This window comes from Numenius arquata, chromosome 9, assembly GCF_964106895.1.
Source record: "Numenius arquata chromosome 9, bNumArq3.hap1.1, whole genome shotgun sequence".
Lineage (NCBI taxonomy): Eukaryota > Metazoa > Chordata > Aves > Charadriiformes > Scolopacidae > Numenius > Numenius arquata.
The window spans coordinates 29,039,117-29,063,818 of record NC_133584.1 but is presented as its reverse complement, the minus strand read 5'-3'; the positions used below and the strand labels follow the sequence as shown (position 1 = coordinate 29,063,818).

The 24,702-nt window shown below is 58.9% G+C and overlaps 2 protein-coding genes across 2 annotated transcripts; one reads left to right on the top strand and one right to left on the bottom strand.

The window, feature by feature from the left end:
- The first annotated feature begins 7,039 nt into the window (after positions 1–7,039).
- TSPEAR (thrombospondin type laminin G domain and EAR repeats) lies at positions 7,040–20,089 on the top strand. Its single transcript, XM_074153744.1, has 12 exons — positions 7,040–7,133; positions 9,693–9,913; positions 10,000–10,238; positions 10,365–10,455; positions 11,035–11,191; positions 11,619–11,750; positions 13,289–13,521; positions 16,380–16,566; positions 18,485–18,714; positions 18,983–19,170; positions 19,529–19,630; positions 19,936–20,089. Exons 1-12 carry the CDS (start codon positions 7,040–7,042, stop codon positions 20,087–20,089), a joined length of 2,028 nt encoding a protein of 675 aa, XP_074009845.1.
- Positions 20,090–22,287: 2,198 nt separating this feature from the next.
- On the bottom strand, positions 22,288–23,191 carry LRRC3 (leucine rich repeat containing 3). The gene is given in 2 exon segments (XM_074153800.1): positions 22,288–23,170; positions 23,172–23,191. Coding segments are annotated over 2 exon segments (903 nt in total).
- Positions 23,192–24,702: the final 1,511 nt, after the last annotated feature.

The window sequence follows — 24,702 nt, the reverse complement described above, 5'->3', positions numbered from 1 at the left end:
AACGCGTGGATCCCTCCGAGCTGGGTTAACGGCAGCCTTTCTTGCAATGGAGGAGGGATGCCAGAAGGGCAGGTGTCTTCAAATCTACTTTGGCTGGAGCGGCAATTAGAGGTTGAGTTTTGTCCTTGGCCAGATCTTGTTTCGACTGAAGATCTTCTGCCTTGGAGCCCAGGCATGGCCTTGGTGGGAGTGCTTGTGTTTGAGGGGCCTTTTTAAGGTCTTAGGGCTCTATATGGAACTTGGTTTTATGAAAACATCAGTTCTGATGCTGAAACCTCTTGTCCAAACTGTCCTCACTTTTAGCATTTGATGCTCTTCAGCATCCATCCTGTTAACACCCAGTCAGTAACCAGGGGCATCTGATTTATTTTACCAATTAATTACAATCCCCAGGAAACAAGACTCTCATGCGTTAGACACCACCTTCTGTAGACACCCTTCTGCTCCCCCTGGCGGGACCCAGGGAGACCAGTCAGCCCAGAGTGATGCCACATGCTGAGCACCCGGGCGGCAGGACCCCAGGTCCCCCTCAGGCAGCAGCCCCTGCTGCCACCCTTGCCTGTCCCCTCCTGGGGACAGCCTACTCCATTCTTCTCCTTCCCTCCCGCTTTGTGCCGTGGGCTGGGATCACTCCTTCCCCGCCATGGGGATCGGACCTTGGTGGGTTACAGCAAGATGGATGTCCGGGATGATGAATGTCCTGAGCATCTCCGGGATGCTTTGAGCAACCTGGTCTAGTGGGAGGTGTCCCTGCCCAGGGCAGGGGGGTTGGACTAGATGGTCTTTAAGGGCCCTTCGTTAAAGGGGAGAGCGGAGTGGGACTGGAGCTGTGGTGCGTGCGGTAACCACACTGGCTCCATCTCTCTCCGCGCTAGCAGGGACCGGGCTCTGATGGTTGGGTGGCAGGCGCCTGGGGATGGGGGCCATGTCCCCACCGGTGTCTGCACAGCTCCAAGCACAGCGGGGCTGCCGTGCTGCAGCCAGGGTGGCTGGGCAGCAGCACCGCACTGGAGAAACTGGCCCGAAGAAAGTCTTGAAAAACAATAGCAATTGTTCTCTGCCTTTGTTCCCTTCCCTCCCCGGATGTCGGAGGAGATGGAGCCGAGCTCGGCTGCCGGCGGGTGGGCAGAGAAAGCGTGGCTGCCTGTGCTCCCGCCTTGGCACTCGGGGAGCCCACCAAGCCCAGCGCACACTCTGCCGCCCTCCCGCTCCCAACCAGCTCCCCCAGAGCCAGAATCATCGCTAATATAATAATTAAGAGCTTTATGTTGTCATATGGACAAGAAATAAAATTAGCCTGTGGTGATTCTCTTCATTGTAGGGCAAGAGATTTTATGGCTGCAGAGCAAAGCGGTGCTGTTCCTCGCTGCATCCCCTCTTGTGTCCTTGATGTGCCCAGGGGACAAGTGCATGTGGGGACAAGTCCCCAGGCTTCCCTGCTGTGGCTTTTTCTGCTGTTTACCGCCATCCGCCTGCTGTGAGCTGGAGTGTGTGGTCACTGCCCGCATCAAAGGGCTGGGAGGCAAAGGTTGAGGGTTTCCTGCAGAGCTGCCAAGGGAGATACCTTGTCATGGGGAGTGGTGGTCCCTGGCCCAGAGCCAGACCCAGGGCTCAGGCATTACCCCGAGACAGCCTGGCTCTGAGAGATGTGGCACTTGGCACGGGGTTTGCTCAGCCGAGCTTAACTGTTACCCACGCAGAGCCCTCAGGTTTGTGTGTTCAGCCCGGTGAATTGCTGCTCCTGACGGAGGAAGGCTCAGACATTTGTGAAACCCTTCCCTTTCTCCCTTCTCTGCTTGCAAGTGCGCGCTCTGCAAACCCCTGGGGTCCTGGGGCAAGTGCTGGCGCTGAAGAAGCACAGAGCTGAGAGAAGGCTGGGGTGGGCACGGGCACCCGGGGGCTTTCCAGCAGTAAGCATGAAATGGGAATGTTGCCTCCTTCCTCTTGGCCTCAGGAGCTCTATTTATTCCCTTTGCAGAGAGACCTTAGCTGGTCTCAAAGGTGAGCAGGGTTTTCACATGGCAGATGGAGCAGGGAGTCCTGGGTCTCATGCACTGCTGCTGAGTGACTACTACTTGTGTAGTAGTGATATTTCTTCCCCAGATCTCATCTCAATCTCCCCTCTTTCAGTGTCAAACCCTTCCCCCTCCTCCTATGGCTCCCCTCCCTGATCAAGAGTCCCTCCCCAGCTTTCCTGGAGCCCCTTTAGGGACTGGAAGGGGCTCCAAGGTCTCCTTGGAGCCTTCTCTTCTCCAGGTTGAACCCCCCCCAACTCTCTCAGCCTGTCCTCGCAGCAGAGGGGCTCCAGCCCTCCCAGCATCTCCGTGGCCTCCTCTGGCCCCGCTCCAACAGCTCCATGTCCTTCTGCTGTTGGTGGCCCCAGAGCTGGAGGCAGCACTGGGGGGTGTCTCCCCAGAGCGGAGCAGAGGGGCAGAATTCCCCCCCTCGCCCTGCTGGCCACGCTGCTGGGGATGCAGCCCAGGGTGTGGGGGGCTTTCTGGGCTGCCAGCGCACGTTGCCGGGTGTGTGGAGCTTCTCATCCACCAACACCCCGAAGTCCTTCTCCTCAGGGCTGCTCTCCAGCCATTCTCCACCCAGCCTGGACTTGTGCTTGGGATTGCCCCGACCCATGTGTAGGACCCAGCACTTGGCATCGTTGAACTTCATGAGGTTGGTATAGCCCACCTCTCCAGCCTGTCCAGGTCCCTCTGGATGCCATCCCTTCCCTCCAGTGTGGCAGCCTCCAGTGTGGCTGCTTGGGTTTGTTGCTCTCTGTCCATATGGAGCCACCTTGCTGGAAAGCGATGATTGCTGCGAACGTCTGGGGGTCCTGCAGCTGCCATGAGGTGGCTCGGCCCCTTGTAAGAGGTTCAGGCACACTGGGGAAAGGTGGCAAAAAGAAAAAAGCCATTTTCACTGAGGGACAGGCAGCAGTGAAGAGCTGTTTGTCACGTGCAGGAGTGATGCAGCTGCTGGGCACTGCCAAGCCCCATCCTGAGCAGCTCTGGTGCAGAAGCGCTGTCTTGAAGCCTGTCTTTTTGCTTGTACTGGCGAAAGTTTAGTGACTGCTTTTTGGAGCCCTTTCAAAGCCAGCCAGCTCGGCTGCCATGTGTCCTCCAAATGCGTGGCAGGACGCTCGGCTCGCTCCCGGCTGCCTGGGAAGGGACCTGGACTGCAGGTCACCAACCCCGCTGGCCACCCCCTGTGGCCAAAGCTGGGGGAGCCCTGCCAGCCGGGCTCCTTTGTCCCCCAGGGCCTGTGGGGCTGGCAGTGCCGCGGAGGCATGCGGGTTCGTGGACACGGAGGGCTCTGGGATGCGAGCGATGCTGGTGGCTTACCACCCCCCAGCAGGGATTGCTCCCGAGGGCAGCTCCACGCCTGGGAAGCTGGCAGCAGGACTTGCAGTGGTGGGGCAGCTTTGTGCTTTTTTTCATGGCTTTCCTAAAAGCGGTGCCTTTTGCAATCCTCCCAGTCCTTCAACAAAACTTTTCCTGGCAGGACCCCTCCAAAACTTCTGGGAATTAAGTTTTTGAAAGGCGATGGGGTTAAAGACGTTTACACTTCTTGTACGACGCTGACAGGTTTCCTGGTGTGGAGATTTCTTGTGGAAACTCCAGTTTATGTTGGTGGGTTGGGCTCAGGGAGTTGAAATTGCTGCAGGGAACATGGGGAAGATTTTAAGCCGAGGAGAAAGGGCAGAGGTGACAAAGGGAGATGCCTCGGAAATGGCTGAGGAGGGAGATCCCGTCCTTCCCCATCCCGTCACCGCGGGGAAGGTGGTGTTCCCAGTGTCCAACCTGAAGCGGGATCTGGGCAACTGGGATCTGGGGTGTTGCTCTGAGAACAGTTTCTCCTGTCGTCTTGATAGCTGACCCCAAGGGCTGATCCTGACTCTGCTGCTCGGGCAGGCGAGGCTGGCTCCATGTGCTCCTCATTCACCTCCGGCTCCATCCCCATGGAGGTGTGTGTGGCCACAACTGCCTGGTGGCCCGCCAGGCTCGACCGGCTCCCCTGGCCCTGCCAGTGCGGGCAGGAGGACGGACGTGTCCGGAGCCCGGGCTGGGGACACCCACGAGATGGGCAGCGCTGCAGTTGTCTGTGTGTTATGTATAGGTTATGTATAGGGTCCCCCAAAGCTTTGCCACAGCCGGTGCCTGTATGCACGCTGCGTTTCAAGGGAGAAAGCTCTTGCAGATGTCAGGCATAAAGGCTGAAATGAATAGGGCATAACAAGCCCTGAAACATGACTTTGTGTCTGCAAATAATAAGGAATGAGTTACAGTCTTGGAAGAGCAAGAACATTACCCTATTTGCAGGGTCCAGCCTGTCCCTGGCGTTGATTAGGTGCCCTCTTCACACTGTCCTCTGCGTGGAAGCTCTGCTTGAAATGTATTGTCTACAGATGGGTTTCTCAACCTTTTCTAACCCAGGGATGGCCAAATCTTTTTGGTGGAAATCCAAGGATCATTCTGTTCGGAGCTGCCACATGGTTTTATTTATGACCCATGCGAATTAGGCAAACGTCTCGCTGTTTGTCTCTTATTTCATCCTCTCGCGCTTGCTTGCGCGCATAGGAATGTGTGCCTGTGCGCTTAGGAACAATTTTGCAGACCACTTCCTACTGTTGTTGGGACACAGAGCAGGTCCTGGACCCGACACGACAGCGGGCAGCTATGGGCCCCTGTCCTTATTTCACATCACAGCTCGGTTCCCTGGCAGGCCCTCCTGGGGAGGGAGAAAAGTGCCAGGCACTGCCCAAGCCACTCCACCATCTTCTGCCATGCCAGGTTCCCCAGCACAAGGATGGAGAAAATCCTTGAGGACCATCAATGTCCTTGTTCTCACCAGGAGACAGTTCATTAACAGAACATGGCTGAAAAGCAGCCTGAGCCCACGGTGCTGAGCAGAGTACTGCCTGGCATGTCCTCTGTGGTCATCAATGGGGGCTTCGGTTCCTCTACCTCCTGCCTGGAAGTCCCCGGATCCCCTTGCTTCTGGAGGGGACACCCGTGGCTGAGTCCTTGGGTCTGGAGATACCCCACCGACCAGCTTTTTGGCTCTCAAAGGTGGCTGCATCCCCTTTGGAAAAAACAGTCACCCTGGCATCCCTGGGAGGACGTTTCCTCCCTCCCTGGGAGGAGTGGCATGGGCTGCCCGGACCCTCGCAGAGCCGGGGCTGGCGTTGGCGGGAGACTTCCCAAAATCCGGCCGCTTGTGCGAGTCCCCCAGCTCGGGGCGGCGCTGCCAGCTCCCGAAGACACGCTTAACTTGACACATGTGTGCGGCCCTGGGAAACGTGGCAGCTCTGATTCTCATTTGGGCCGCCTTACCCCGCACCGACCTGCCGGGAGGCAGGGCCCTGCCAGCAGCCGTGCTCCACTCTGTGCCAGCGTTCCCCCAGCGCGCCCGCCTCTCTGCCGGAGGGGCCCCGGATGCTGCAGACGTGGCGGGGGGTTCTGGCGAGATGGCTGCTCCCAGCCCCGGCGCTGGTGGGTGTCTCTGAGGCCACGGGAAGCAGCATGAGAGACTGAGCCTGGCAGGGGGGGTGGGATGGTTTGTGCCTCCCACATCCCTTGTGGGGCCATTGGGGACCCCTGGGTTTGGGTGACAGCCGTGCCGATGGGCACTGTCCCCAGCGCGAGGGTGACGAGGCACGGGGAGCCAGCAGTGTCTCGCCTCTGCTCCGCTTAATCGTGGCCCTGCTAGAGCCCCTAATTTGGGGGCTGCCCAACAAGAGGCGTTGCGAGGAGAGGGAGCTCTGCACAGCCCTGCTGGGTGCAGAGCATCCCCGGACACAGGGGCAGCCGCTCTCCAGGCTTCAGGGGCCGTTTGACCGTGAGACGGAGGCACCAATGGCTGTTGGGCCCACTCCGGGCTCCGGTGGCAGCTCCTCCCAGAACTTGGGACCGCAGTGCAGGGTGCTCCGCTCCGCCATGCATCCGCACCCCGGTCCCGGCACAGTGAGTTTCGGGCCCGCACGGGGTGCAGAGAGACCGGTGGCGAGGCACGTCTGTGGGTCCGGCTCCGGCTGCTCCTTGCTGACGAAACCCCCAGTTGGAGACACAATTTTTTTGGCGTTTCGTCCTGGCCATCCGCTTTCTATTCTGGCGCTCGCCTTGTGGGAAGGCTTTGGGGACGGGGTAGGGGGGGTGGGAGCCCATTTCAATTGTTTGGGGAATGGAAGTAACTCGTTTTGCAGCTGGAGAAACCCAGCGGAACTCGCTGCGTGCAGGGCGTTTTTCCACTGCTGTCTCTCACGTTTGAACAGCGTAACCTCCAGGGTTTCCGAACCCACGCTCAGCACGCTGCCGCCCTCCTTGTGGCATGGCCGGGTCTGGTGGCCGGCCTTTGGGCTGCAGGGTTACCCACGGCACTAGCTGTGCATCACCTGCACCAGGCATTTTTGGGGGAAAAATACACCCCTTGTGGGGTCTGAGTGGTTTTGGGCAGGGTGGAGTGGACCAGCAGGGACAGAGGGTCCCTCCGGTACAGGCTGGGATTGTGCTGCCTAAAGCACAAGGCTTTTAGGGGCAGGAAGGTTCCCACCCTAGTCTCTCGGGGCAGGGGCACATCTCTCGCCTACTCTCACGTGACCCTGGAAAAATGAATCCCCAAAAATGAAAGGAAGCAAAGAAAAAAAGGAGGGAAAAAAAACATATTGAAAAACCCCTCCCCAAAGCCGCCTTCCAGAGGGTTGGGCAAAAGATAAAAGCTCTCCAAGGAGCCGGGGCTCCTCCTCTCCCACCACCACCTTCTCATTTAAATGTCTGTGTGCAGGCTGCAGCCGGCACTGGGGAGCTCCCGCTGGCCCCCCGCCTGCCACCCCTGCCGTGCCCCTGCCGGTGATGCCCACGCCAGGGGACGGCAGAGCTTAGCACCCCAGAAGCAGCCTGGTGTGGAACGTCCCCGAGGAGGTGGCCCCACCAGCAGACTATGCCAGAGCCCCTGGGGGGGCTGAGCCGAGCGGCGCCTGCCTGGGTGCGGAAGAGTGGACGGCACCGGGGTCCCGGTGGATGGACCCCCTGAGGTCAGCCCCCCGATGTCGGCTCCGCTGCTGCTCTGGGTTGTCCTCCTCCACTGGGCCACTGGTGGGGGCTTCATCCGGGGGGGCAGGACCTGGCAGCACTGCACAGGTAGGAGCGAGGGCCGGTGGGGGGGGCTGCGCCAGGAGGGGGGTGTCAAGACAGACAATGGCCGTGCCGGGAAACACGCCGGGACCTGTGTCCTCCCGTGGACGGGATGTTCTAGGGACAGACCCTAGAAAGCATGCTATGTTTTGGGGGGCACGTGGCCACTGCAGGGTGCCCCATGTGGGGCAGCCTCTCCCTGGGAGCCCAGCCCTGGGGTTTCAGTGCCCAGGTGCCAGCAGACCGAGTCTCAGGGTGACAGCACGGTGCGATGCCTCAGGTGCCAGCACCCTGCCTGCACCCATGCGCGGCAGGTAGTGGGGTCATCCTTGTGCCACAGCCCCCCGGCATGGCACAGGACCGGGGAGTCACCGGCCCTTCTCGGTGTGTGCCCGTCCCTGCGGCACAAGTGTTGTCCCAAGGTCTGCTGGCCCTGGGGGCCGACACACAGGGAGGGGAAGGGCTGGAAGGAGAAGTAGAGGAGAGCCATGAAGTCCCCCTGGAAATTCCCTCCCGCCCCAGACTCTCCGGGGCTCTCTGCGCTCTGCCAGGCACAACCTACGCCCTCCCCACAGTAAAACCTCCCGCAAAGTTTCCATCCCGCCGCCCCCGGCTGAGGAGCTGGCAGCTCCCACGGCAATTCCCACGGGGAAGCGCCAAGAGCAGCCTGAGCCAAAGAGGGTCCCTGTCCCCTGGCTCTGCCTTCCTGTCCCTGTGCCGCACGGTCCCTGTGCGGGCAGTGGAATTTCAGCCTAGTTTTGGGGCTGCTTGGGCCCAGGCTCCATGTGCTTGGGGCTTGTCTCGGTTTGATGGCGCCTGTATTTACATTTTATTACAGCCCAGCCGACGCTGAGAAGGAAAGCTGGGAGAGATCGGAGAGGTTTTGCCTATTGCCTCCTCCTCTGGGTGCTCCGGTCTCTCCAGGGACATCCCTGCTGTCCCCACGCAGCCTCGGCTGGAGGGTTCCTGGGGGTGTCGAGGCCCCAGCATCGGCACGTTTAACCACCCCTACGTGCTGCCTGAAACACCTCGGCTGCTCTCCCCACCGTTAACCGCCAGCTCCACCCTAATCCTTAGCGGGAGGCAGATCGGGATGCGCATCTTTGGGTTTAGGGACTTGGGGTTTGGTTTTAGGACTTGGTCCCTTCCCGACCCACAGCCTCTGGCCCTGGCTGAGCCGCCCCTGGCTCATCCCAGCCACCCCCAGGGCACTCGAGGGCTCTGGAACCCCTCTGCAAATCCACGCCTGAATTCTGCTTCTGCTTTTTGCTGAGAAAAGTGGGAACTGGTCGTTCCCCAAGTTGTGCATTTCTGAAATAATTCGTTTGAGTTAAACTTCCCCCACCAAGGCTTTGCTTGAGGAGCAGCTTAAACCAGCGGGGGTGGGGGAGGGAGCGGGGGGATTGCAGAGCTGGCAGGGTCGGGGGGACCTCACTGCTATTCCTGCTCCCGGCTGGATGGAGCCCCATGAGCAGATTCCCCCTTGCTCTGCCCGTCTGGGTTTGGGCTGGCTGGGGACGCTAGCGGCAGGAAACGCTGCCCCTCTCCAGCTGGTTTGGATTCAGACAGCCGCTGGTCCAGCCTTGCTCACACACACACACCCCCACACACATACCCCCCCCACACCCCCGCCTGGCTCTCCCGCTGTGCCCCGGCAGCTGAGATTTATTGGTACAAATAGGAGCTAAAAGCGCAGTCTCACGGGCGGTGGGACAGAGTCGCAGGGATTTCTGTAGTCCAGCCAAGTGCTGCTTCATCCTCGGGGCAGCACCACCGGGCCCCGCTGCCCTTTGCTACAGACATCGCAATCCTGCCAGGGAAGCGTTCCAAGATAAAAGCAGTGGGGTGCCAAGGCAGGGGAGGTTGGAGAAGCGCCCAACATGGGCACAGCCCTTCCCATGGCCCGCTGAGCCATTGGACCGATGGCAACCCTGGCACTGTGAGGTGGGGACTGCCTGGCAGTGCCAGTGCCTAGTGCTGTTCTTCACCTGGGCAATGCCCTGGGGCTGGGCATGTCGTTTGCTCCTCTGAGGAGAGGATAATTATTTAATGAGTGGTTTTGGTGCCTGCCAGGGGAATACGTGCGTGTGTGCAATTAGGGCTGGGTTGGGAGGGCCCGGACCAGGACTGGAGCGGGGAGTGCCGTGCCCCACCACCCTGGGGACGGGTGGCCACCCTGTGAGCAAGCCTGTGGCGCCGGTTCCCTGCCTGCTCTCCTGGCTCTGGTTGCTGGTGGATCCCGAGGAAGCTGGTGGTCTGGGGTCAGCTGGATCCATGGGATGGTTCACTTGGTGCTTGGCATCCCTGCTGTGGGAATGGAGAGCTCAGCCTTGGTGCCTGGAGGGCAAACCTTCCCTGCGTCTGCTTGACGTGGACCCTGGGCAGGGGATGGCAGGGTACTGGAGTATGCCAGGCCCCCTACCCCAGCTGACGTGGCTCCCCCCGGCCAGCACTGGAGGTGGGCTGGCTGCCTTGAGCAAGCCGGGTGGCAGGACCCCATCCCATGGTGGGACAGGAAGGGATAGCTGCCGCCGCTGTGATGTGCTCTGCTGTCTCTCGGCACAGACCTGCGCCCGCTGGACATCCTCTCGGAGGTGGTCCCTGCCAGCGGGCTGGCCCGTGGCATGAGGGTCTTTCAAGTGCAGGGGGTACGTGGTTTCCAGCTTGCCGCCTCACGGCCCCGTGCCCTGGGCTTCCCCGCCTCCCGGCTCTTCATCCACTGTGACTGCTTCCCCGAGGAGTTCTCCATCATCGTCACGCTGAGGGTCCTCAGCGTCCCCGCCAAGGTAAGCGCCGCTGGCCAGGCAGGGAGCGGGCACAGCCCGGCCCCGCAGCTTGTGGCAGGCAGATTTGAGTCCATGCCCTCCCGCAGAGAAACGAGTACATCTTCACGCTGATGGCAGAGGAGAGCCCCAGCGTGTTGGTGGGGCTGCGCTACGCCCCCGAAAAGCTCCACTTCCTCTTCTGGAGCCAGGAGCGCGCCGGTGGCTGGCAGACCCGTGTCACCTTCCACAACGTCTCCCTCTCCAACAACCAGTGGCACACACTTGTCCTGGCCGTCTCTGGCCAGTCCTTCTCCCTGACGGTGGACTGCAGTGTCCCCAAGGACATGTAAGTTGGGGGCAGCAGTGAGGGGCTCGGGAGGGCTGGAAGGGCGATGTTCCTTCACCAGCGTCTCCTCCAGCCACCAGCAGATGCCATGAAATCGTCCCCTGCCTCTTCTCTGCTCGTCCACAGGGTGGTGGAGACACCGTTTCCAGCCTCTCTGTCAGTGAAGAGAGCCAGCTTCTACCTGGGCAACAGGAGGAGAAGGAAAGGCGTGTTCACGGTAGGTGCCCCACAGTGTGGGGTTGCCCTAACTGGCCATGGGGCGAGCTGTAGCCCCCTCTCAGCCCCTACACCGGCAGGGCTTGGGCCACGGCGCGGGCAGCAGAGGTGGCCAGGGGTCCAGCTGCTGGGCTCGGTCCCCAGCTGGCTGTGGGCGTGCAAGAGGCAGTGCTGGCGACTGGCACTTTGTGGACAAGTGTGTTTTTAAGAGGATGTTGGCAGTGGTGCGGTGCCAGAAGGACAGTTGATGGCACAGTGTCATTGATATAAAAGTTAGGGCAGTGCCTGATCCTGACCAGTAGTGAAAAGCGGAGGCGGTGAAAGCTATCTGGGACTAACAAGCCCCTTGCCAATGCTCCCCTTACACCGGCTGTTAAATTGCCCAGGATGAAGATTTTGGCAGGCTGGGCATCTAACAAGGATTTGATAAATGTGCATGAATCCCATGGAGGCTTCCATGGCCCGGGAGGGGGGCAACGAGCAAGAGTCGGGAGGGAAATCTGGGGCATAAATCAGCTGCAGTTTCTGTTTCTTGTTCTTGCTGGACTTGCTCTCCATGATGTTGCTCCTGCTTTCCCAGGGCTTGCTGAGACAGCTTGTCCTGCTGCCCGGAGCCGATGCCACCCCTCAGATATGCACTGCCATGAACTTTAAAGAAGCAATGCTCTCTGTCCCCACTGTCCTCCAGGATGTCCCCATGAAGCCAGCAAGCAACGAGGTGCTAAAATACCCCTACGGTCAGTAACTCCCCACGGTGCAGTCTCACTTGGCCAACTCCGGCTTTTGCCAAGGAAGGGTCTTTGCGTGGGGCCGGGCACGGAGCAGGAGCGCAGGGGAAGAGGGTGTCCCCACCACCTTCTGTTTCTCAATGTGTGCAGGGGGTGGGATCACTGTCTGAAACCTCCCTGGAGAGCCGGGGTGCCCCTGCCCGGGTCCCTTGGCAGCACTGGGCTCATGCCCATAGCCCCACGGGTGCCAGCCCCCAGGGTTTTCTCCGCCAATGACTTTCCGGCTCAGGGCTGGGATGCTGTTTCCCCCGTTCCCTGGTGGCCATCATGGGGATGGGACCGGGATGTCCAACCGTTCATGGGCATAGGAATGAGCCTCGCTGCTCCTCTGTCGTGTGCCCTAAGAGGCACCTGCCTTGCTCCTCTCTGTGCCCAGAGACCGACACGAAGGTGACCCTGGGGTCCCGTCCACCCTGCACCAAGCAGGAGAAGGCGCAGTTCTGGTTCAATGCCTCCCAGCGAGGACTGTACCTCTGCAACGGCAGCACCTGGATTTCCATGCTGGAAGGTACTGGTGTGAGATGCTCTCTCGGGGATGGAGGGAGGCTCTTGGAGCAGAGGAGGAGCAGAGGTTTGCCCTTGACAGCAGCTTGGGGCAGGAACCAAGTCAGACAACAGCAGACTGATGGGGCAGGGGTATCACCCTGCTTCCCCCCGGCTCCCTGGCTGGGCTTCACTTTGCTCTTGGTGCCCATGTTGACACTTCCAGTGCAGCTCTGGATTCAAGTGCCTCTGTGAAACAGCTCCCCAATCACTCACACAGTGCCTGCATTTGTTGTCTGTGTTATCCATGTTGTCTGTCCCTCCTAGGGCTTCTCCAACCAGGAATGAGCCCTGGGTCTGTCCAAGAGGGACAGCTGGCCCCACAGAGAGCCATACTGGGAGTGCCGGGGTGCTCCCTGCTGTGGGGTCCCCACAGCGCAGTTGCTCCTGGTGCCTACTTCTTGCAGGGTGGGCAAGAAGGAGCAGAAAGACTCATCAGCTGCCAGAGACAGTTGAAGGAGCAAAGGGAGGGTGGCGGAGGCAGGTCCCCATGTCATCCCAGCTCTAGTGGCCTTCATGCAGAAAATAGTGGGGCAACACTGGAGCAACAAGGTGGCAAAGCAACCACAGCCTGGAGGGATGGACATTGTTCAATAACAAAATGGATTTTGCCCACTGGCGCTCTCCCCCTCGCTCCAGGCAGCCTGCCCAGGATCACATGGAGGATGAGGCATGCCCACAACCAAGCCGTCCTTCCCCCTTGTCCTGGGGTTTTTCTTACGCTGATGCCCATGTGGTGGGTTTGGATGAGCTGTTTGCTCCCCACAGGACCTGGCAGTGGCTGGACTCCCCCCACTTCCCTACCTCTGGAAGTCATCAGGATTGGCACTGTGTCCTGGTTTTCCCAAGGAGACCTCATGCTGGGATCTTGCTAACCTGTGCCCCTTGGTGCCACCAACATTGGCCCTTCTTGTAGCCCTACTCCTGCCATTTTTCCCTTCCAGTGCCCCACCATCTGCCATTGGGACCAGTCTTAGCCTTTCTGTTCTAATTTCTGGCATTTAATTCTGTCTAAGTCTTCTCTAACTTCTTCCAGAGCTCATGCTGACTCCAGCCAGAGAAAACATCTGGTGGCAGGGCTGCTGCAGGTGGGTACACGTTAACCCAGCTGGTCTCAGCAGCCCAGGCCGTTTCGCTGTAGGTCTCTTCGTCTCCTCCTCGTTCTCTTCAGGACTTTGTAAGAAGCAATGAAAATCCGTGGTGTATTGTTCTTCCCCCCTCCCAGAGGATCCTGCCCAGCAGAGCAGTTTGCAGCCCTGCCCTCTGATGGAGAACAGCCAGGGGTGGAGGGGGCTAGATGTGCTGCCCAATGAGATCAAGTCAAGCCTTTTACCACCCCCTCGGGTTTTGGCCCCTCACCACCAGCAGCACCACAACTTTCATTTTTCCCCCACAGAGCAGCAAGTGCTGCTGAGCCAGCTCTGCTGTGCAACAGGGGGCACCTCTCCAGGCCAGAGTCATCTGGGTTTAACCTCACCCCTTTTTTTTTTGTGGTTCTCCTAGTCAAACAAAGGCTGGACTATGTGGAGGAGTACCAGAACCTGGTGACCAACTCCGAGACGATGGGAGTTGAGGTCTTCACCATCCCACAGGTGGGACTGTTTGCAGCCACTGCCAACCGGTACACCCCCCCGGGATCGGCCATCTATAAGTGGACCGATGGGAAGTTTGTGCCCTACCAGAACATCCCCACCTACCAAGCTCAGTCATGGAAGTATTTCACCATAGGAAAGAAGGTAAGTCTGCCTGGAAGATCATTTCAGAGCCTTAATATTTCAGTATATTGAACTGCAATTGGCTTCTCTTCAACTAGCCCTGAGTCTTGGGCATGGCTTAGGGGGTGAATCTTTCTCTCTTCTGTCTTTGATGGGGTCACGCTGATACACGTATTCAGCCAGTAAGGGTCTGTCCTAGGGACTGCTGGCTGATCTGTGAGCTGCCCTCTGTGTTTTGCTATTTTTGCTGAGACACAACTACCTCCACCCAGGCCATTTTCAGCTCACGGCGTAGGTGTCTGAAGTGCTCAGATCTCTTCCCTGGGGATGTCCAGCGTGTCTGCAAGGTCAGCCTCCAAAGCCAGCTGTTGGAGCTGGATCCCACCATGTGTCTGGGTTCATTTCTAGCAGGCTTTGCAAGTTCCTGCCTCGGAGTGAGTGCCAGTGTCAAAATGTCCTTCGTGTGTGGACACGCATCGTGCAGAGCTGTGGTCCAGCTGGGTTTTGTTGTGCTCATAGAGCAGCCTCCACCCTGGCCAAAGGCTGATCCCCCTGGGAAACAGATTTTGCTGCGGTTCCCAGCAGGCACCATGAAGCAAGGCAGGAGCCACCCCAGGCAGCGGCTGTGGCTTTGCTCTTGGGGACATGCAGGTCCTGACATGGGAGCACAGAGAGCAGAGCCCCCCCCAAAGCTCTGACTGTGGCGGGTGTCCTGCCATGCTTAAGGTCTGCTCTTATCTCAGAGAACTACCTGTGGCCTTACAGGGCCGTCAGAGCCCGTAGCTCCCTCCCAGAGACCCACTGAGTCCAACCTTCTGCATTTTTAAGCCCTCTTGCTTTTCCATCATTCCAGGACTTCAGAGCACTCTCCTCCTCCCCTGGGCAATCTGCCATGGGACTTCTGCAGGGTATCTGCCTGGTTCCTCTCCTTGGGGAGCTACTTGTCACTTTGCAAGGAGCCCCAGTCCAGCCAGCAAACATCTGCTGAGAGCCAACTCTGTGCAGAGCTCCCAGGGCAGTTGGGATCATTCCCTCTCCAGTATGAGCCCTTCTGGCTCATGTGAGCCCTTTGTCACCAGACGCTGCGCAGGGTGGCTGCAGGCTCCCCCATCGCGAGCCACATGCTCCAGGGCACAGAGGGATGGGCAGAAGTACTGCCTCCAGGCTTGGTAGCCCTGCTGTTTGGATACAAATGGGCCACATCCCTTGTTACCTCCGTGGCGGTGGGGTCCTGCAGAAAACCTGGTCAAGCCCAGAAAATGCAGTTGTGTTGCAAAGCTGGCTTTGGGCTGGGAACAGGCCTGGCATCCCCAGTGCTGCGCCTGCTCTGCAAAGCTCCAGCTGCACCCTCGTGGGCAGGAGATGGGAACACTGGTGGGCTGGATTTATCTGCTGATGGGAACCACCCTGAGGCTCCCCAGTGTTAGTCTGGACCCTCAACACTCCCTTGCAGTGGTGGCTGCTGGAGCAGAGAAGACTACCAGGCTGAGGAGTCCCAACTCCCCATGGTCCCTGCACAGCGAAGCACGCATGTTGGTGCTCACTAAGGCTCACATCCTCCAGATTTGCCTTCAGGTCTTCACCCAGAAAAACTTTCTCAGACTTTCTAGGCAGGATAACCCCTCTCCTGCACAGCTGGAACAGGTTTTCTAGCTGGGGCTAGCTGGGTGCTCCAGAACAGCTGGGGACAGAGGAAGGCACCCTGCATGCAGCTGCCCGTGCTTGGTGTGTTTCTGCCTTCAGATGATGACCAGATAGGTGTTGCAACAGCAGCGGTACAGACCTCTCCAGTCAGCCCAGGTTCCTCGCACGCGTTGCAGGTGTGCTGCACCTCTGTAGGTGTCAGTACCTCCTTACTGCACCAGGACCTGCTGATGGTCTGCTGGGATTGGGGGAAGAGCTCCAGAGGGTAGGGCTGGGGTCTCCTGGTGGCTCCTGCCAACGGAGATCAAGGGTCCTGAGTTCCTGGGTTGGATCTAGGACTTTCTCTTCCCTCTAAAGCTGTGTTTCTGGAGATGCCCTGAAGGGAGTCCCTGGACTGGGGCTTGCAGAGAGACCTGCCTGGTGCTGGGGGCGCACCTTCCCTGGATGGATGTGTGGCCCCAGCATAGGCCACCACTGAGGAGGAAAGGTTTCCATCCTTGCGTGTGGCTGAGCCTCAGCTGGACAAAGCCCCAGGCTGGTGCTGGCAGGGGTCCTGCGCTGGGCAGGAGGGAGGAGACCTCCCCCTCTGTTTTCTGCTTGTGGGCTGTGTCCCTGTGCTTCTCCGTGGTCCAAACTGGGGCATAACCTCTGCTGCTCCACACGAACCACTCCGGTGTGGCAGAGCCAGGGTGCCGCACCGCGCGCTCCCACAAGCTCAGACTCGCTTCCTCCCTGCGCGAGGCCACCTCTGCGGCTGCACGTTTGTCCCCAGCGCTCTTGGGTTTTTTCCTTGGTCTGGAAAATAGTTTGTCTCAGGGAATTGTTATCATCATTGCTATTATTGTTATTATCATATCTGTGATTTTTCTCCTGAACAACCTTCTCTTGCAGGGAAGGTTTGCTGGCTTGGGTCCCCCTCCCTCCCCAGCCTGTTTTGCCAGCATGGCTGTGCTACCCGTCCCCAGGGCTGGCGGGGCCTCGTCCCTGCCCCGCCACTGCTGCTGCCACACACAGAGAGCCACTGGGTCCCTGTCCCCGCTTCGGGTGCACTGTGCTGCTTGGGGGTCCCTGCCAGCCAGGGCTGTCTTGCCCCACACCGGCCACCTTGGTCCCTGGCGCCACATCCCATCAGTGTCCATCCCCTCGCCCCCCCTGTCCCATCTTCACCCCACCTGTACTTGTCTGCACCCCTTTGAGAGGAGAAAACCGAGATGTCCTGGCTTGTTATTTTTCAGATCTTCCTAGCAGTGGCTAATTTTGAGCAGAATGACAGGGGTCAGGAGTTCTCTGTAATATACAAGTGGAGCCGCAGGAAAGAGAAATTCATCACGTACCAGAGGATCACCACGCACAGCGCTAGGGACTGGGAGGCATTTGTCATTGAGGGAGAGGCTTTCCTCGCAGTGGTCAACCACAGAGAAGGTACCCAGCCCTTATATTCCCTTCCAGCCCAGCTCAGCTGGGGCAGGCAGCCCTGGGGTGACACTGGGGACCACGGCACCCCACCAGAGCATCCTCCCGTTGCCCTGGCAATACTGCAGCTCCCTGCGCGTCCTCTGCCGGCGTGCAGGGTGAAGCCGTGGAGTCAGTCCCCACAGCTCAGAGTGCCATGTCCCTCAGGAAGCCTGAACCCTTGCAGACGCTCTCATTTTAGGGGAGAAAAGCACTCGGGGAAGTGGCTGACGTGGTCCCCCTCTGGGTTCCTGACAGTGGGGGACACGGACAGGAGCGCTTCTTTTCATTTGTTTCCCCAACGCTACATAACACGGTGGAGCGCTGAGGGCAGCAGCCACCTGGGTTTGCCTTTTCAGAAGGCAAAGCATTGGCCTTGTGGGCGTATAGGACACCAAGGGAAGCCAAGGCAGTCGGCTGGCATCCTGCCCTCCCTGGGTACCCTGCCAACGTTCTGGGTTGGGGTGTGCACCTCTCAGCATGGGGGATGAATGGGTCAATACCACAACTCTGGCTCTCCAGGATGCACCCAGCCAGGTTCAGACACCGGGCTGGTGCGTTCCTTCTCTGCAGTCAGGGATGGCTCCTGGGGAGCATCAGCTCCTCTGGCACCAGGCTCAAAGCTGGTGGCAAGTTGCTTGGGCAACCAGTGGCTGGCTGCCAGGGCCAGCCTGTGAGCTGAGGTAGAAACTCCCTGTGTCACCTGTTGGACCCCACCATGGCCAGTTTAAACGAGACCTATTCCCACGGCGGTGACAGCAGAAAATTGCACATCATGCAGGGGTTAAGATCATCACAGCCAAGCCAAACTGGGAACGTTCCTCTTAGCAGGTTGTGGAGGGTCAGTCCCTCAGCAGGTGCCACTTACCTGTGTGGCCGTTGCCCGCACACCCTGTTCTCCCTGCAGCCCTGCTTGCCAAAGTCTCTCCCGTTGCAATGAAGATTGCCTGTAAACCCGTTAACACATGGTCCTGCTGCTGCTCAGCCACCAGCAACACCAGCAGGGCCAAGCCGAGTACAGCAGTGCTTAGTGAGCGTGGGGTGCAAAGGGGCTGGTGGTGCTCCCCCGCCATCCTGAGGAAGCCAGCTCTTTATTAGAAGAATGGCTCTGGCTGGAGGGGTCAGCTGAAGGTGCAGAAAAGTTTTTAGGTTTAAAGCCAGCTGGTTCCCACATGGTCATGATGTTGAGATGCTTGACTGGAGCCCAGGAGCTGGATGGAGTACTTTGGTGCTGGTGGGCTCAGCCCAAGTGCTCAGCATGGAGCAGGCTGTGGGCTGTGGCATCCCCTCCCTTGCTCTGGAGTTTGTGTCATCAGCGGGGATTGGCATGTGGAGGTCCCTGGCCAGCTCCAGTGCTCAGGAGCTGAGCAGGGGGACTTAGCAAAGGAGGGCTGAAAAATGGCAGTGTGGTGCCATTCCAGCTGTGGCCCCCTCCCAGATGTGCAACCTTGTGTGCGAAGTGACAGGTGCCTGTGATGTTGGTAGCTTAGGGACTGGGGTGGGACTCACCCAGTCCCAGTCAAGCTGGGACTCCACTGGGCAGAGCTGGGCCACCTTGGGACTCTGGCACAGTGCCTCCATGTGTGCTGCTGGTGTGGGGACACAGCACCCTCCCGTCCCCCCTGCTGCCGGGGGCTGCCAAAAAGCCATCACTGCATGCTTGGGAACAAGCTGCCAGCCTGTTCAATGGGGATGGAGGCTCTAGGTAGGGATGGAGGCTCTAGTGTCTCTTTGGCTACTTCCTGGGGAGTGATCGGTCACTAGCAAACAGCCTTGCAACCTCCCAGCAAGTATTTACAGAGCTGAACCTCTTTCTGGGTCTTGTTTCTTACATGAGGCAGGTGTTCCTTTTCCTCATGGTGTAGGTCTGTCTGTCTGTCCCCTGCAGGGAATAACCACAACATAGACAGTGTGATATACAGGTGGAACCCCAGGACAGGGTTGTTTGAAACCAACCAGACCATCCCTACCTCTGGAGCCTATGACTGGGAATTTTTCACCATTGGGCCGTATTCCTTCCTGGCTGTGGCTAACACGTTCAATGGCACATCCACTAAGATCTACTCGCACATCTACATCTGGCTCAGTGGCTCTTTCCAGCTCTTCCAGTCTATCCTGGTAAGGCTCAGCCCCTGATCAAACTCTACTCCTCAGTCCCCTCTCTGGGTTCGGACAAGCCAGGGATTAATTACAGAGACAGATGCTCTTCAGCGCTCTGGAAAGATAGTGATAGTTTCCCACTGATTCTCCCGTAGCGATTGACCAAGCGAGGTTTATTTTTTTCCTTGGATGGTTTTAGGAGTGGGTAATTTCCCCACTGTGCCTTCTTGTTGGCTTGCAAAGGTTTGTCTACATCCAGCTGCTCAAGTGGCTTCCTTCCCCACAGACTTTTGGTGCTGCTGACTGGGAGGTCTTTCATATTGGGGAGAGAGTCTTCCTGGCTGTTGCGAACAGCCACAGCTATGACAGCGGGATGCCAGCACCCTCTAACTTTTATGCCATCAACTCCTCCATCTATGAGCTGAACATCACTGCCCAGATGTTCGTCAAATTCCAGGACCTCCTCACCTACAGGTACCTGTGCAAAGAGTCAGGGTGGTGCTCAATCCACGTGCTTCCACTGAGCAACCTGGAGGTCACCTGGAGAGCCCATGAAGGCTTGCATGCTGCCAGGGACCGAGACTGGTGGGGACGATGATGGGTGACAGGTTCTTGGCACCGAATCCCAGTGGGAGCTAGGAGAAGGCCTTGGATTTGGGAACAATGGTGGATTTCATTTCACGAACAGCCTGGGAAGAGCAGGGTTTTCTGTGTATCATCAGGGTGGCAGAGATTGGGGTGGGGTGGGCTCAGCCCCGTGGACATGCGGCCCCTTCCTCATCTGGCCACATAGAGGCCATCTCACCTGCCCCTCTGCTTGCTTCATCCCCAGCGCCCTGGACTGGGAGTTCTTCTCGGTGGGAGATGACTCTTTTCTCGTGGTAGCAAACTCCTTTGATGGCTTCACCTTCTCCGTTAACAGTATTATCTACAGGTACTGCTGCGGGAGGAGGGCAGGGCTGGGTGGTTGGCTGGTTGTTCCCAGCAGGAACAACCCTGCTGGGAGCCCAGCCCGGGGGCAACCTCTTCAGATGCTGGTGCATCTGCCCAGGGAGGATAAACAGGACTGCTCCCTGTTTCTGGAGAGATTTCCAGGCAGGAATGAGAAGCCCCAGTGAGGGACATCCCACCCTGAACTATGGTGGGGAGCTGGGAGGTGCTAGCCCCATGGCTTGGCTTTTCCGCCCCATTTCAGATGCCCAGCTTGTCTCCCAAGAGCTAACTGCCCTCCTCGTGCAGGTGGCAAGGCTATGAAGGCTTCGTAGCAGCTCATCACCTCCCCACTGTCGGCTGTAGAGATTGGGAGGCGTTTCACACAGCTGAGGGCTCCTACCTCCTCTACTCCAGTGCCAAGGAGCCGCTTTCCAAAGTGCTCAAGCTGAAAACCACCTGAGGTGTCTGAGACATGCTCAGCTTATCGCCAGGATTGGGGTGAGCTGGGCATTGAGGTGAAGATGGACCACAGCGCCCAGGGATGGCCACAGCTTCAGCCCTGCAGCCGGCTGGTGGTGTGCTCTGCAGAATAGGGAGGAGGAGGAGGAGGAGGATTGGAGCTCCAGGGCTCCCTGCAGCATTGTGCGGGGGCTGGCAAAGGGGCTGTGACCCTGCTTTTGTGCTGTTTCTCCTGGGCAAGCTCTCCTGCCATGCTCCAGAGCCATGTCCTACCTGCTCCCCAGGTGCTTCCCTGGGCTCGCCGGGACAGTGGCGCTTGGCAATCTCCAGCTGGAGGGACCCAGAGGTGCTGTTGGTTGCATCCAGATCTTGTGCAAAGCCAGGGAAGAAAGAGACTGAGTGGAGTGTGTGCTGCCAGGGTGGTTGCGTGGCAGTGGGGAGAAAATGGCACGTGAGAAACTGGGGAAAAAAGGGGCTTCGGGCCCGGTGCCTGGGGCTGCAATGCTGCTGAGGACCCATCTGGTTCAACATTGCATGCCACACTCCGTGTCCATCTTTGGCAGCCTTGCCACCCCATCCCACTGCTGCAGGTGCCTGCCTACCCTCCCACTCGGCCGTGGCCAGTTTTGGTCATCCTTGCCAAGTGACGAGTGCATATTGTACAAACCCATAGATGTGTTCAGGGACCGATGCCAGTCCTTGCACCCCTTTGCATGAGGTTAGCGACTCCCGAGTAAACCTGCTGTGCATTGGGACCAACCCAGCTACCATGGGCAAGGGAAAGACCCAAACTCTCTGGGTGAAACTGTGGCTTCTTTTCTTTTCCTCGCCTTTGTCTGGGGGACTCTTTTGCTTAACCAGAGCTCTAATAAACTGTGTGAACCCAGCCTTTGTCCCACGCGCAAGCTGCGGGTACCTGAGTTGCTCTGCCCATGGCAGAGGCTTTCCTCCATTCACCAAGCCACCCCGGAGTGAGATGCAGCCATGGCCATGGCCAAAGGTGGCCTGTGAGGGCAAGGTGGCCCTGAGCACAGTAGGGTGCTGGGGTGAGGATGCCCAGGACCTTCAGCCTCTCCTGAGTGTCCCAGAGCATCGCTCAGCCTTCCCTGGCCTCAGGTTTCCTGCTGGGTTTCCCCTGGTGCTGGGGAGCCCACAGGAGGTGCCAGCCCCCCAAGAAGGGGCTGGGGGGAGCACGGCCTGAGCCACTCCAGGGTCCAGGGCTGGGAGAGCCGCTGCGGGCAGCCCCTGCAGCCCTCCCTTCTCCCCCAGCCCAGCCACAGCTGCAGCTGGTTCTGCTGGGAAGGACCATTTCTTGCTTGTGAAAGAAGGCAGAACTCAATTTGCTTCCCATTGCACTGAGCCACGAGCAGCGTCTCTAACGATGCCCCGAAGAAGGGCAAGATAAGGCGAGACATACCAGACGAGATGCAGAGACGCCATTTGGCCAGCTGGCCCCTGCTTGAAGCAGACTGGGGTGAGGATGGAGAAGGTGTAATCTAATGGGAGTCAAGCTGGTACATTGAATTTAGGCTTGTCTGCTTTGGAAGAGATTGAATTAGGACAAGTGCAGCCCCCTCAAGCACCACAGCCCTCCCCAGATGCCCAGCTCCCAGTGCTCTGCAAACCCCAAGGGCTTTTCCTATGTGCAGGACTTTATTGACAAATCAAAGGTTTGGGACAACACCCCCGAGTTGCTGGTGGCAGGCAGAGGCCGCTGAGATGCTGCACAAGGGCTGGGGCCGATGTCTCTCACTGGAGTCCGGACGAGGTTACCCCACTGCACAGATCGACCCACCCCTCTGCACCCCAAACTCCGGGGACCTCTTGTCCCCACAAAGGCCCGCACCCTCCTCTGCCTCCCCAGGGGCTTGTTCTCTCCAAACCACATGGACCGACAGCCCATGGCTGGGGCTTCTTTCCCTGCGCCAGCCCTGGCAGGGGAGAAGGGGTCTGTGTCAGGGGGTTCCTCTCTGGGAACCTGGGCTCCATAGACAGGGTGGTGTGGGGTGTCCCCGGCATCCCTCCCCCATGTCATTTACTCACGCCCAGTCTAGCATCACTGGGGAGGGGCAAAGTCAGTGGCACTCATTTGCAGGACCGGAGCAAGCGCTGGAAAGTCCCACAGAGAAGCTTTGAAGCCCACCAGGTTGCCACTGGCTCCCTGCAAAAAAGCTGGGAACAGGGCGCCGGAATCCTGCGCTACAGGGCAGTACTGGTGGTCTCTGCATGACCCTGGGTGCTTGGCAGTGACTTCAGGTAGTCCACATGCTTGCAGGTGTCCTCACGATTGTGCCGGACATAGCAGATCACATAAACAATGACCATGGTGAACCAGCCAAACATGGTGATGAACATGGCCACGTCCATGGTCCTCTGGCGCACGCTGCAGAAGTTGACACCAGCATCCAGGACCTGGAGCAGTGGCTTGCCCACGTACTCCTCGCGTGGGGCCGTGTGGCAGGTGATGTCCTGGACGGAGTCGGGGTCCAGCCGCGCCTCCCACAACACCTCCTGCAAGGCACACTCGCAGTGCCAGGGGTTGTTGGCCAGCCGGAGCTTGGCATTGAGCGCCAGCAAGGCCTCCTTGGGGATGCTGCGGATACGGTTGCTGGAAAGGTCGAGGGTACGCAGCCCTGCAGCCACCCCTTTGAAAGCTGCCCTGTCAATCTTCTCAATGGCATTCCTGGAGAGATCGAGTTCCTCCAGGTGGGAGAGGTGCCTGAATGCATTGCTGGGGATCCTGGTGATGCTGTTAGCGTCCAGCTTGAGGAACACCGCGTCTTTGGGGATGTCCTTGGGGATCTCCTCCAAGTGCCGGGAGCTGCAGAGGACAGCCTTCGCCCCTGCACGCTCCGTGCACTGGCAGCTGGGGGGGCAGGAGCTGCCCCAGGGGACGCACAGCAGGAGGCAAAAGAAAGCCTGGGTGACACTGGCTGCCGGCGTGTTCGTGAGGGTCATCTTGTACCCGGCCAGCTCAGCGTGGCTGCTGGAGATTCCCTGGTGGCCGCAGCAGCTCCTGGGCAGCAGGGCGGCTCCTCTGCGCTCCTGCAAAGCCTCTCCCATTGCTGGAGGAAAGCAATGTGGAGGGGATATGACACGGCATTATTTCCTGGAACGCTGCTTACATCTCATATGTAATGTGCCCTGGCACAGTGGTGAGAGGCTGGCCTCACGAGCCCAGCAAAAAGGATGGAATGCTACTGGTGACCATCTTTTCCAGGCCATCTTAATTTGGTTTAAGATTAATTATACCTAGACACAGAACTGTAGACATTAAAACCCCTTCCCCCCACCCCATCTCGGCACAGACCAGGCAGTCAAAAGGTGCTGCAGGATGGGGGTGCTGAGATGGGCACGGCCCAGGAGCCTCTGCCCCAGCCTGCTGCCGATTTCCACGAGCGATGCGGTGATTTGCTGCTGGAAAACAGCAGCAGTAAATTCCTATCTCACCAACCCCAAGTGTTAAAAAAAAAAAAAAGATGATTCAGACTCCCCGGAACATCAGACTGGCTTAATCACCACCGGGTTTTTAAAAAACAAGATATGGAGTTCTTTTGCTTTCCCCATCTGGTCCATGAGCTGGTACAAATCATGTTTCCAAGGGTTTTGCCAAAGCAGGGGTTTGGAGGTGACTCCGTTTTTTTAAAGTAAACAAAGAGTATGGTTTAATAGCCTGACTCCAGGAGCTGGAGCTTAAGAGAGGAGCCACTGACTATCACAGTAAAGGGGGCGATCTGGGAACCCCAAGGGCCACCCCAGCCCTGCTTGGGAGGAGGCAGGAGGTGAAGCAGGTGGACCTTCTTTCCTTTGCCCCGTGGTACTACTCACTCCTCTCCTGCTGCCTTGTTCAGGCTGGGAAGAAGAGATCCCCATGGAGGGGAAAGTTGGGGGGTGGGACCCTGGCAGGCCCAGGGAGCCTTTCACCCCGAAATGAAATTGTCCATGGTGATCTCATCTGGAGACCAGCTGGGCATCAAGTCATTATTCCTCTGGTACCTGCATCCTTCTGATAATAGCATCCCCCTGGTAACAGCATCCTTCTGATAATGGCATCCCCCTGGTAACAGCATCCTTTAAGTACCAGCATCTCCCAGGTATGAGCATCCTCAGGGTACCCCCAGGGGATGCTCATACCTGAGGGATGCTGCCAGTGGACCTGCCCAAGGGTGTGGGACTCTTCCAGAGGAGATGAAGTCATGCTGCCGGGGAATCCCTCTGGCCCTACAAACGCTGCTGGGGTCTGCCGGCCCAGTCTCTCTGGCGGGGGGAAGGATGCACTTTGCAGTGCTGGTTCCCACTGCTCGCCCGAGCCTGCTCCCGCCCCTGGAAGGGCTCCGAGGGGGATGATGCCCACCCCGACCCGCCCTCACACCCTGCCCAGGGGCCGGACCTTCCCGGGTGAAGGGCTTGGGGAGCGGGGGTTCCGTCCGCAGAACCGCCCCCCACCGCCACGGCGTCCCGGGGTGGGGGGGTGGGGGGTGTCCCTTACCGGCTGCGCTGCGGTTCGGCTCCGGCGGCGGTGCGGGGCGGCGGCTCGGACGCGGTCGGGCTCCGCCGCGGTCCCGGCGCCGTCCCCACCTGTTGCTGCCGCCGGGGAGCCGGGACGGGCGGGCC

Excerpts from the sequence above, each read along its gene's own strand:
- TSPEAR (XM_074153744.1), top strand. The coding sequence starts at position 7,040 with ATGTCGGCTCCGCTGCTGCTCTGGGTTGTCCTCCTCCACTGGGCCACT. Across the intron at positions 13,522-16,379 it reads ATTTCACCATAGGAAAGAAG|ATCTTCCTAGCAGTGGCTAA; the intron begins GTAAGTCTGCCT and ends GTTATTTTTCAG. Across the intron at positions 16,567-18,484 it reads AGTGGTCAACCACAGAGAAG|GGAATAACCACAACATAGAC; the intron begins GTACCCAGCCCT and ends TGTCCCCTGCAG.